We start from the raw sequence: 12,192 nt of genomic DNA on the forward strand, positions 1-12,192 counted from the left end.
GGAAATCATACAGTGCTGATGGTAACGTACTGTACTTGTTACCACTGTACAGAATTTCAGGGTAGATGAGAAGTTGAGCAACCTCATGTCCTCCCTTAAAAGAACCCTTTTGAACCTTGTGGATCACAGACTTTGTAATCAGAATGGGTGTTTTAACCCCTGGGCAGGAAGACGATATGGAATTAGAACAATTTCTGCACCTTCAGCGCTTGCTTTCAGCAACCAGTGTAAGGGGATACCTTAAGCTTTTCCATTTAAAAAAAAAAAAAAAAAGTACCCAGGCTCCTTATTTAAGATAAAGCTTTACATCTCTGCTCTGAAGTAAAGGAAACCATTTTCACAGGAGGGAAGTCAGAAGGGGGGGAAACAAAAGGAAATCATAACTTGCTTTGGTAAGATGCCATGAGTATACAAAACAGGAGAAAGGTGAATGAGAGTTGATTTCAGGATTGCTAGTTAGATGTTAGTGCCAAGCAGTCTATCCTGATTCTCGTTTCAGAAATGTAAATGACTGCACGGGCTGAACAAGGCTCTGTTGCTAGGGAAAGCCTGACCCAGCTGGAGCAGACTTAGGTTGAAAACGCTTTAGACTTGCGAAAGAGTTGTGCTGGATTGACTCGATGACTCAGAGCTGCCTTGGTGCTGCTTTGTCTAAGACTTTTTGGTGTTGAGAGAGCCAGATAGCGATGGTTGCTCCATCTTTAACTTCTCCTAGTTGAGAGGATACTGAGATCATTCAGTGTAGACCTTTTAACATTACTCAAAAAAGTAAAGAGCCAAAGGCAAGGCTTAAAATGTCAGGGTGTGTATTTTTTTTCAAGAAAAACCTAAATAGTTGTGTTTCTTTAGAACTTTTAAATGGGATAACTGGGAGGAATACAGAATTTGGAAGCAAGAACTACATCATGATGGAATGGTTTCTTGTAGGAAATTAATTCTTATTAAAAACAGTGAATGTGTGAACTGTCAATCCTGCCCTCTAACACCTTAATATTGATAACGAATTAACTGCTATGAATATATGTACAGCTGTGACATGCAGTAGCAAGCAGAAGTTGTATTATAGGCTGAATGTTGAACAACAGGCTTTCTGCTGATTTGTCTTTCATAGCATGCCATTTTGCAAAAATAATGGTTCTTTCAAAACAGTGAAGGGCAACAGGCAAGTCCTTTTACAAGTAGCTAGTGACCTGAAATAACTGGTGGATATATAAAAAGAATAAAAGACCTGCATGGCGTAAATGATTATTTGATGATAGATGATGATTAAATGGCAGGTGTTTCTCAAGGTGGCAAGGTTCTTCTCCATGTCAAAATGGTTTTTATGATCAAAATGAGCATTAGCAAATCATAGTTAAGGTTGAGAAGAAACTACTGGATCACTGTACTCTCAGCTCATTGTGTCACACACAGCTTCGCTTTAGTCTGCCCAGTCTGTGTGTACTCAGTAGTGTCTACTCCCTACCCGTGTGCTGTGCAATGTGCGTGTTTCTTCACAGCCTCTGTTCTGCTCCTTGGTGCCCCAGCCTGGAGCAGCACTTAGAAAGGAGACTTGCCAGGAGATCTGCCAGATCAAGGAATGGGCTGCAGGTCGCATTAATTACTCTCATCGTATGAACCTGTTATGTGCAGTCATTTTTCCTGGTAGTTCATTGACCCCATCTCAGTTACATGATGAGGCTTGGATCTGTCCTCTGACTAGGAATGGGCTCCAGGTCCTCAGAAAGACTGTAGTGTGGAGTGGGTTTTTCTATTACCTTTGGAAATTCACATGGCCTGCAGCTTGCCCCTGGGATGCTCCCAGAAAAAAAGAGCATAAGTGGGCTTCTTGTTGGATGGTAGGTGAAGCTCAGTACTTTTGGACTGAAGCGCTACTTCCAAGGAGGCATTTGTGTTCGTCTAGGTAAAGAATGCATTGCTTCTCTTTGGTATTTTACTGTATTGGGGAGTTATCTTTTAAGCAAATACATGTATATTTCTTTAAAGAACTCATTTCTCACTCAGAATTAGGTGCTTAGTTTATAATAAGTCTGAGAAATGATAGTTTAAGGAAAGGCTTGGAAATCTGTAAGCAGCTGAATGAAAACAGCATGAATCTGACTATTGAAAATTATCCTGGGTGTTTATAATCTACCCAAAACTATTAGGGCAGGGTAATAAACAGATGTTGCATTTTTATTTTCTGTTAGTGAGCAAAATAAATACGTAATAGTTAATTTCCAATTCTGAATTGAACATGAAACAAAGGTAAGTTATACTAGTCATATTAAAAAAGCTCTATAAGCTGGAATATCAAAAACTGTTAAATGGAATATAAATGCTCTAAAGAGCATTTTATATGCACTTTATTCTGTCTGACAGACCAGTTTATATTGTAAGTCCATATACGCTTTCTCTAAAATGGGATCCAAAGAAAACACAGGACAGCCAAATGGAAACTGTAGTTGACTTTGAGCTCTGATTAATTTGTTTTTCATATAATCCTTTTCAGGGCAGCGAGAAAAATGTAAGAAAAAGATGATGCATTGTGGTATAATTAACTTTTGTGAACAATGTGAACTTCAAAGAAATTTCTTAAACCCCCCCCCCAACAAAACAAAACATCTGCTTTAATTGGAACTGTTTTTTCCAAATGTCAGTATGGACCAAGATGCTTGTCCTATTTCATGTTTGGGTCTCTGCAGTTCTCATTATATGCATGAAGTTCTGCAAAACATAACTCACTAGATGAACTAATAAGTTCTTAAATCAAAAATGTCAACAGCATGCTCATCTGTAATCAATTTCTAACATTAGAGCCCACTGGACTTTATCCTTTTCTGTATTAAGGGGATGATGTTTCATAATTGAGGCAAGTGAGTGCATACTTTTGCCGTAAAGTTCTAGAAATCTCATTGATTTATAAAAGCATTAAATAGCTAAAATTAAGTAACTTTCAAGCTGAAACAAACATAAAGCTAAAAGCAATATGACTTTTAAAGCCCAGCCTCAGAAAAGATGCATGAACAGATATATAATGCTTTAGTTAACGGTTGCTGCCATTTCTCTTACAAATTGTTCTTTAGGGTATTGTAACTCAGCTGTTTTTAAACCCATCACTCTGGAACCTTGCCTACAAAGTGTCAGCGCAAGTGCAAATTTTATTTCTTTAACAAAATAAAGGGCTTGGAGCAGTTAGGCTTTCTAAAATTTTATGGCAGTAAAATAAATTTTGCTACTTTTGCTTTGCCATAACAGGAACCATACCGTTCACCTTGTCCTGCCAGCAGGTAGAGACAGAAACCAAAACAGTTTAATTGGAAAAACATTGTGTGTTCTAACTTGCCTTTCTTAAAAAAAAAAAAAAAAGAGAAGCCCAATGTCAAAGTGTAAATATACTCATGTTATTGTCAGGCTGTGCTTTGGGCAGAGGGCACTGTCCCTTGAGGGTGGGTGGAGGGATGGTTGCTTTAGAAGACAATTTCAGAAGTTGAAAGGAAGACCTGGGTAACAGCTTATTAAAGGAATTTAATTTAGGTAGAAGTTGTCTTGCCTACAGATTCAGGAGAGAAGCCCACACTTCTGCCACATGTGACCAGTACATCTCTTATCCCATCTACTGTCTTGGAGTTCTTTAACATTCCCGTTCTCCCATCTGGCTTCTACATGGGTAGTGCCGAACCCATTCACTTTTTTTTTATGTTTTCCTGAAGTTAAAGCCTTGACACACATTCCCAGCAGTACTATGCAATTGTTCTGTAGTCAGTATATACTAAAATGGGGATTTCCTGTGTCACTAGTCATGATGGCCAAGTGTTACTGTTGAGTTTTGGTGGTGTTTGGTTGGTTTTTTTGTGTTGTTTGTTGTTTGTTTGTTTGTTTGTTTGTTTGTTTTTAAAGGTTTAGGGAATGAACTTGCTTGCACATAGCTGCTTCTAGTGCAGCAAGGCACATTTTAATAGCCTCTGCTTTCAGCTTGGATCTTTACAGAAGGAAGATTAGGTAATAGTTTGTGTAGAAAACATCTGTTTCTTAACAAAGATCTCGCCCTGTTGTTTTTTTACATTGTCCCTCTAACAAGAAAGTCCTTTAGTCTTTTAAAGACTTAAAAGTCTTTAAGTCCTTGTTGGATATTAGAGTTGCTGTGGTTTTAGCATGCTCATGTTCTGGATCCTTTGTTAGCTTAAGTTATTAGCCTTAGGTAAGTGTTGTGGCATGGAAGGACTGCTTTCTATTGTCAGCGCAATTTCTGAATCTCTGGACAATTTGTCTGGGTTAGAATTTGAGTTTTTTGGCTCCAGTGTTTGTTTAGACCTTTTCCTTGTCGGAGGAAAAGATGTTAAAATAATTAAGCCTAGCATGCATAAAAAGAGAACCTTTCCACAAAATTGAATTGCTTGGGGTTTACTTAAGTTTTGGGTTGCTGAAATAAATTGGCATTTTACTTTGTTTGCTTACAAGCAACTTACTATCTCTTCCAGGGAATCTTTTTTCCATGTTTTCCACAGAAGACCAACTCTGAGGGTTTCCAAGAACAACAGCTCTCTACACCCCATAGTTCTTTGTTTTACATCAAAGTGCATTTTAGATGTCTAATTACATTATTAGTACACTTTTCTTCCAGCCCCTTTAAAATTTTTATTGTGGTACATGTCTAATATGGAAAAACCTAATATATAGATTTATTAGAGAATAATCCTTTTGGTCATTGTTTTCTTGAGAGTGCATTGAGTCCAGTCTGCTGTTTTCAAGGGAAATTCCTCACTGTGATGCTGTGTGTTCTTGTAAATAAATTTATCCTGTGTTTCTTCGAACTCAAGAAACTTTTTTGTATCTTGGTGCCAAAATCAGTGAAACTTGGTTCACTGGAAAATGCAAACAGGAATTCAGTGTATTAGCTACAAGTCCAAGCGCTTTATTTTCTTTGCAGTCACAGTGGCAGGAAGTGCTGAGCAGCTTTCCGTGGATTTTGTGTCGTTGCTGATCTATTGCAAGACTAGCATTCAAGAATTAGGGCTAGTTTGGCTTGTGACCCTGGGAAGAAAGAGTGATTTGAGAAATAAGTTGTATTTTTCTGGAAAGTGTTCCCCTTTATGTGCATGTATCTTAAGGGGAGTGGGGGGTAAATTAGTAACGTAATGACCAGTGGATCACTCTCTATATTACCTAACTTGTTTGGAGTCATGGCTGAACCCCTGGTCTGGTCACATATGTCATTATGTAATTTGAAGCAGGGTGTGCAAATGCATTTGGTTTATCTTTACGTTCCTCAATCTAATGCAGCTCCTTTCAACAGCAATAATAAAACAACATTTCTCTTTCTGCTGAAGAATATAGATCGCTTGCATCTCTGCGCTGGTCCTGGTAGTGATTATAGTGATAGGTTAAATTAAATTGAGATTAATACTCAATGTAGGTGTAAATCAAGTACTCATTTCCTATTTTAACATTGCAACCTACTTAAGAAGTTAAAAATTTTATGGCCATCAGAATATCCTGCATTCCAATTTCAAAAGGCTTAAAAATGCCTTATTTACTAACTTTCCTTTCTCCTTTTTCAGTTTGCGGGCCAAATGTTGACATTCGCAATGATATCCATGAGCTGAAACGCCTGGAGAACTGTACGGTAATTGAGGGTTTCCTTCAGATTCTGCTCATCTCTAAAGCAGAGGATTACCGCAACTTCCGCTTCCCAAAGCTCACTGTCATAACTGACTATTTGCTGCTGTTCCGTGTGGCAGGCTTGGAAAGCCTCAGTGATCTCTTCCCCAACCTCACAGTCATTCGTGGGAGGAACCTATTCTACAACTATGCCTTGGTTATCTTTGAAATGACAAATCTTAAAGAGATTGGGCTTCACAACTTGAGGAACATAACCCGTGGGGCCATACGGATTGAGAAGAACTCTGACCTGTGTTACCTCTCCACTGTGGACTGGTCTCTCATCCTAGATGCAGTGTCCAATAACTACATCGTTGGGAATAAACCTCCAAAGGAATGTGGGGACTTGTGTCCAGGAACAATGGAAGAGAAGCCATTGTGTGAGAAGACATCTATTAACAATGAGTACAACTACCGCTGCTGGACCACCAACCACTGCCAGAAAAGTAAGATTTGAGTAGATTGTGTGTGTTACCTCTTTCTGAAGTGAAGGTTGAATTTTGTGCTTTTATTTTAAGCTTTTTAGCAACTTAAACTTTTATTCTAGTCATTTGTAGTCCACGTAACAAGTTGTCCAGTTACCACACAAATAGATTGCTCCCCAACAAGTAAAGGATCATCTCACTTGATTAAAAAACAAAACCAACAACAACAAAACCTCACAAACTTTCTGCGTTACTTCCCCATGGGAAAGATCCAAAGTAAGTGTAGAATTAAAGCCATTATAGCAAAGCTGGAACCAGTTTTACCTCCCTTGAGGACTTTGGCAGGAGGTGACTGTCAAATGCCATCTCCTCCTCCTTGCCGAAGTGATGTTATGTGTGTGCCGGAGTCATTGCTGTACTGAAGCTGTTAACTGGACTTACTTTGACTTTGTTCTTTGCCTCCCTTGGCATGCACCTTCAGAAATTCCGGTAATGGTAAATTCTGTACAGAAGAACTCTTTTACTGAAATCAGTTTTTACAGTACAGTCTGTAGTGTCAAAGAGTTAATGGATATCTTGACTCTTGGTGAAATTATCCTTGCCTGTTTTGTTCTTATCTGGCATGACCAGGGTTTATGTCTTTCTGTGATAGCAAGTATTAGCAAAAACAAAACCTGATCTCTTCTCACTTTTTAAAAATAGAGTAAACAAATACATAGTTTACTCAAATAACATGATTACGTGGCAGGCTTTTTGAGTTCATCCTGTAACTTTACGAAAGCTGAGCCCTGCAGTATCAGTAGGGCTTAATTACAAGCAGACGTCACTGGGAGGAACAGTTCCCAAATTCCACTTGCAGTCTTGACCAAAGCTGCTATAATGATAGGAAACACCACAGTGTGAGAGAAAACGGGAACAGGGCTATGTTCAGGTTACCTTCATTTGGGGACTCTGTTTTTTCTGAAGTGCTTCATCAGTTGCTTGTGAAGTCCTCATGTTCAGTTAGAACTGAAATTAAAGTACCTTGCAGGGCAGTTTCAGTCAACACATGCCAAAATTATCTCTGAAAAAAGGCATTTGTAGGGCTATGCTTTTATCAATAATTTTTATGGGAAATAAAGTTTGTTTTAAAAGAAAGAAAAGAAAACCCCTCAGTCTGTTGCTGGGAGACTTTGTGATTTGTCCAAGCTGAGGGAAGTGAGCTGCATTGCTTTCTTACCATGTGTTGCTATGAGTCGTTAGGCTTCTGCAGGCCAAATTTATGTCTTCATTAAAAGAGTGTAACTCCGTTGTCTACAGAGGGTGACCTAAGTGATTCCTGTGCAACCTCATTGCCTTTAGTGGTTTGAATGGATGTAACTAGGGTGTATTTAATGAGATATAACAACTTACTTGCTTTCTGTTGTGTGCTCTGGCTCTTCGGAGTAGGCAGTAGTAATGTGCAATAAAAGCTTGTTGACTTCTAAGGGAATGTTAAAATAATTTGGATCTCAAATGCACATGAGAAGAGATCTCTTTAAATAAGATGAGGTCATAGTTACACTGTGATGGCAGCACTTTTAAGGCAAGGGTGTAGGTAATGTTTTTCTTTTCCTATATGCTTTCATCTTCCTTTCGTGGGATATTGTGAAGAAGGCAAGCAAGTATTGGAAAAAAGCCTTGAAAGGCTTGTTAAGAGCATTACACTGTGGAAAAACAATGTAGGTTTAGAGTATCTTAGGATGCGGGGCGTATAAAGAAATGATCAAGTTCTAATCAATAAAAAGAGTGAGAAAGTTGGACCTATTTAATCTGTTTGTTATGATAAGCCACTGGCTTCGAGGAGGAAGACTTTAAATTTGCCAGCCATTCATCCAATAAAAAAAACCCAATGCAAAAGTATTCCTATTCTGAAGAAAAACAAGGGAGGTATAAATGTCCAGTTGTTCGAAAGGAAGCTTTTTGTCTCTTCTGCTAGATTGCTTGGACGCTTTGGCAGTGAACTCCTGATCTGGAGAGGACTCTTGCAGTACCAAATTACACAAGACATGAAAAAGAATAGAAGCAAGGACTTTTAAGTTACTGAGTGTTTCAATCTGCATTTTCCTATGGGTAGAGATATGAGACCTATGTGATTTTCCAGGGAATAGTTTTCTAGTGTAGTATCTAACTCAACCCTGACATTCTCCTTGTGCGTCACAGTAATGTTAAACTGAAAATGCTGTCTATCACTCAGGGTTCCTTTATGCCCTTTTTATTTTTCTTCACTCTGGATCTGTGGAAGAGTGTATATTAAATCTCTTTTGTTCTTGTTTAGTTTTTATGCTGAAAGATCTGAAGTTGGTGGGTAAATGTTGTGTGGGAACACTTAGTACTTTAAGTAGCCTGGCTTGTTTAGTTTTGCCATTGAGTGGAAGTTGTTTTTTTCCTTCATTTTCTTGCTCACAAATAAAGGAAGAACCCTGTGCTTCCTTCAATATAACTTGTTCAGGAACAATGTGAGGGTGGAGGGGAGGAGAGAGGGAAGGATATGCTGTGTTTGACTTAGAATAATCCATTGACATTTCTGTAATAGAACAAGCTACAAAGAAGCTGTAACTTTAAATTTTTTTTTATTATTATTTTTTAAGGTTCAGTGTAAAGTGTCAGTGGCTCCTCTGCCAGTTTTGTTGCCCTGGTTTCTGTGTAATATACATTCCTTTACCTTCAAGTGCCCCAAGGCAGCAGCCTTACTGGTTTGCTCACTTTGGAGCTGCAGCATGCTGTGTTGGGTTTGGCATGCTATCATCTCTCTGACTTGCACCTACTTTTCTTTTGGTGTATCACATGCCAGCTGTACTTCACTTGGGTTGCAGGTCCACATAGAAGAATCCCTCAAGATAAAAGGAGAGTACTGAAGTTGTTTGCATCAGTGGTTGTGCTTTGGGGCATAGGTAGAGATGGAAAAGATAAAAACTGAGCGTCCAGACATACAAATAAGATTGTGGCCTTTTTTTTTCCCCTTTTTTTTTTTTCTCCCTCCTGGCAGTTGTAACTGCTGGAAACATTTATGGAAGCTGCCTGCATCTTGCTCAGCGACTGATGTGAGAACCAGAAAAACTGTTCCTGCTGTACCCCTTGAAAGTCTAGTCTCTGACGCGCTTGCTTTGCTGGTCCATTGGTCTACTGTAAAGAAAACTTTCGTTGTTTTCTAGATTCCTTTTGCTGATGACTAAGTTTTGAGGTCTGCTACCTTAGTCGCTAGGCCTTTGTAAGTCTGCAGAAACCAAATGTAAATTACAACCTTGAAAGTCTGCCTGGAAGTTTAGGATCCCTTGTCTACCATAACCTTTGTGGCGTTTTTCGAACAAGTCCAGCTAACGCTTCCTAAGACACTTTTGTGTTTGCTGGGGCCATAAGAAGTGAACTAGGCAAACTGTTTATGTGGGAAAGTAATAGCAAAACTAGCAGTGATCCATATATAAGATCTATGGTGTATGGGTGTTTGTTTTCTTTCTTTTTAACTTCATCTTAATTATTCATGTGCTCTCCATCCACCCCCCAGTTAAGTTGGAGATGCTCTCTGTCAAGTATTAGCTGAAACCTTTCCTTTCCTACTCAGATAAAAGAAAGACTAGGGGGTCTGGTTATGGGGAGAACAGACTGTTAATACCTGCTGTGAAGGGGTAATGGCTTCAACTGCAGCTTCTGTGTGAGAGGACAAGAGCGCAGTCTGGAAGTCTGGGTCCTCCCTTTGTGAGAGAGCAAATTGTAGTGCTGCACAAAGGGGATGAAATGGCCATGCTTCCCATAAAAACAATGAAGGTGAGTATCTGAAGTGCACAAGGGACCTTTAAGATGAGATTTGCCATTGGCATAAAAAAAAGTAGGTTGAAATTGGCATTGTAGAGAGAACATGGATTAGGGCGTAAGCATTAAGCACTTGTTTCAAAAGAGGCAGATTTGACATGAAAAACAATAGCTCACGTAGACTGCGCTTCACAATACAACAGAAGAAAACTTTCAGCTTCTGAATGTGTGAAGCTGAAGACCACGGAAAAGGCATGTGAGGATTTGGAGGCTGATAAAGAAGCAGATGGCAGCTAAGCACAAAATGTTTTTAATGAAAATGTATCATTATTCCTTTTTGAATTGGTTTGACAGTGGCCTGAAAAGATATGGTGTATGTGGGGAATGAGGAGCAGGAGGGAGAAAATGACAGTGAGTGGGAAGAGTGGTCCATATGTACCTTCTACTAAAATGTTTAAACATATGGAGACAGTAACATGATGTATTCTCACAAATATTCGGAATCTGCTCCTGTTTGTTTACATGGAGCTCAAAAGATAATGCAGTTGAGTGGTATCGTTTGACATAGCTTCATTGACTTGTGCAGTACTTACCAGTGTACGCCATCTGGGAATCTGCTCCCTGTTGATTCAGCAGAGTAGTGGTGAAAAGCATGTGCTTGGATTTTTTTTTTCCCCTTCTCTCCTTCTTGTTTTCCCCTCTCTGCGGAGTATTCACTATATTCCCCTGTCCTTTAGAAACACTGAACATGCGTGAACTATGTAGACATGAAGAGAGAGAGGAAGAAGTTGGGAGCCGGAGGTGCCGAATCAAATTGCACTTATTTTGCTTTAAATTACATCTGCTTGCTTTTTTCTGTTTGCTGCTTCATGTAAGGTTTTTTGTGTTTTTTCTTAAACCCTGGAATACAGTAGGAATTGTGTATATCAGCAGAGGACAACATGCTTTAAAAGTTTTACTCTTTTAGCAAGCAAATTTGATGTGGTATAATGTTAAGTGAAACTAGTCTGTGTAATGCCAATCCTACCTTTGTTGGATTAAAAAAAAAAGTATCGTATAAACCTGAACAAATTTTGAAATGAGTTTGGTTGGTATGCAAACTCTCCAGCAAATAAACATCTTCTGAAAGGAATAAACAGAAGGGTAGACAAAAAAAAAATTGTAAAAGGTGCAGTTGATGTCATGGAGTTAGAAAAATCTGGAGAACGTCAAAAAAATTTTGTTGGTGTTTTTGTTCTGAATGAAGTTTTTTTCCTGACTTTTGCTCCTCTCCTGAGAAGCCTGCTCTTCAGCCAGAGGTTTCCCAGAATTTTTATTATGGCTGTGAGAGCATATTTAATTAGTAAGCTGAAATGGCCGCAGAGCAGTTTAGGCCAATCTGCAGTTAATTACTGTAACAGTGGTTTATATTCTGAGAAAAGGGCTAAAATTAAACAAATGTATACTTGCCATTTTTCTTTGTTCTGTTGCAAAATGCCATAACCTGGGAAGAATATCTTGAATCTTGCAGCCTGCACTAGTCACCAAAACCAAAGTGCTAATGTGAATGCTCATCTTGGCTTCCTAGTTTCTTTTGGCACAAAGATATGTAGTGCTTTTGAGAGGACTTCAAATTTTGGAGTTTTGTTTTCTAGTATTAAAAGACTTGATGCAATTAACTAGGTCCATCAGTGACACTTTGCCATGGGTTAAAAAAACCCCAACTTTTAAAAATCCTTTAAAAAATTTAGACCTTTCCCTCACTTTTCGGAATAAGGAATAAAAAAAGGTTAGAAGTGTTCTTAGGGTTTTTGAAAATAATGTGTGTCTTTTCTACTGACATGTACACACACACACACACACACAGACTTTTCTCCTTACAAAACATTGTATTTTACACTTGCTTCAGCTTGCTTTATCCTTGTCAGTCCAGAGGTGTGTTTGTGTTCACCAAGTGATGTGTAGCCGTATTCTGGTGACCATCCATGGTATTGGAGAAATTTATTTCTTTTGGTGGTGTTTCTGATAATGGGGAGGGGTAACCCATGTGATGTGGAGTGATACAGTAAATGTTGCCATGATTTCAGTGGAAATACAGTATCTTGTAAGTGATAGTCAGGGTGGTTAAATGTAAGTGCCCATTTATGCTGAGTAATACAAACTCTATTTTGTATAGAGACCATTGTGATTTAAGAAAAATGAGGATTAGTAGTTCTAAAGTTAACCCCACAACAAACTTACTCAAGCTAGGACGTAGAGGCAGAGTTTTTTGTGTTTTATGTAAATGCATCTTATACTTACAATTAAACAAGAGCTTGCTGTCATTGAAACCTGGTTGGATGGAGAGCCCTTCTGGGTCCACACTGTGCCTGTCTATCAT

General features: G+C 38.7%; 1 protein-coding gene across 4 annotated transcripts in view; it reads left to right on the top strand.

Moving 5' to 3' along the window:
• IGF1R (insulin like growth factor 1 receptor) overlaps positions 1 to 12,192 on the top strand; it is a 196,899-nt gene that overhangs the window by 29,684 nt on the left and 155,023 nt on the right. For all 4 annotated transcript variants that reach the window (XM_072870393.1, XM_072870395.1, XM_072870396.1 and 1 more), the window contains exon 2: positions 5,541 to 6,086. In XM_072870393.1, the coding sequence (XP_072726494.1) occupies positions 5,541 to 6,086 (546 nt within the window). The remainder of the gene's footprint in view (positions 1 to 5,540; positions 6,087 to 12,192) is intronic.

The sequence above is a fragment of the Ciconia boyciana genome, chromosome 8 (genome assembly GCF_034638445.1).
Source record: "Ciconia boyciana chromosome 8, ASM3463844v1, whole genome shotgun sequence".
Taxonomy (NCBI): Eukaryota; Metazoa; Chordata; class Aves; order Ciconiiformes; family Ciconiidae; genus Ciconia; species Ciconia boyciana.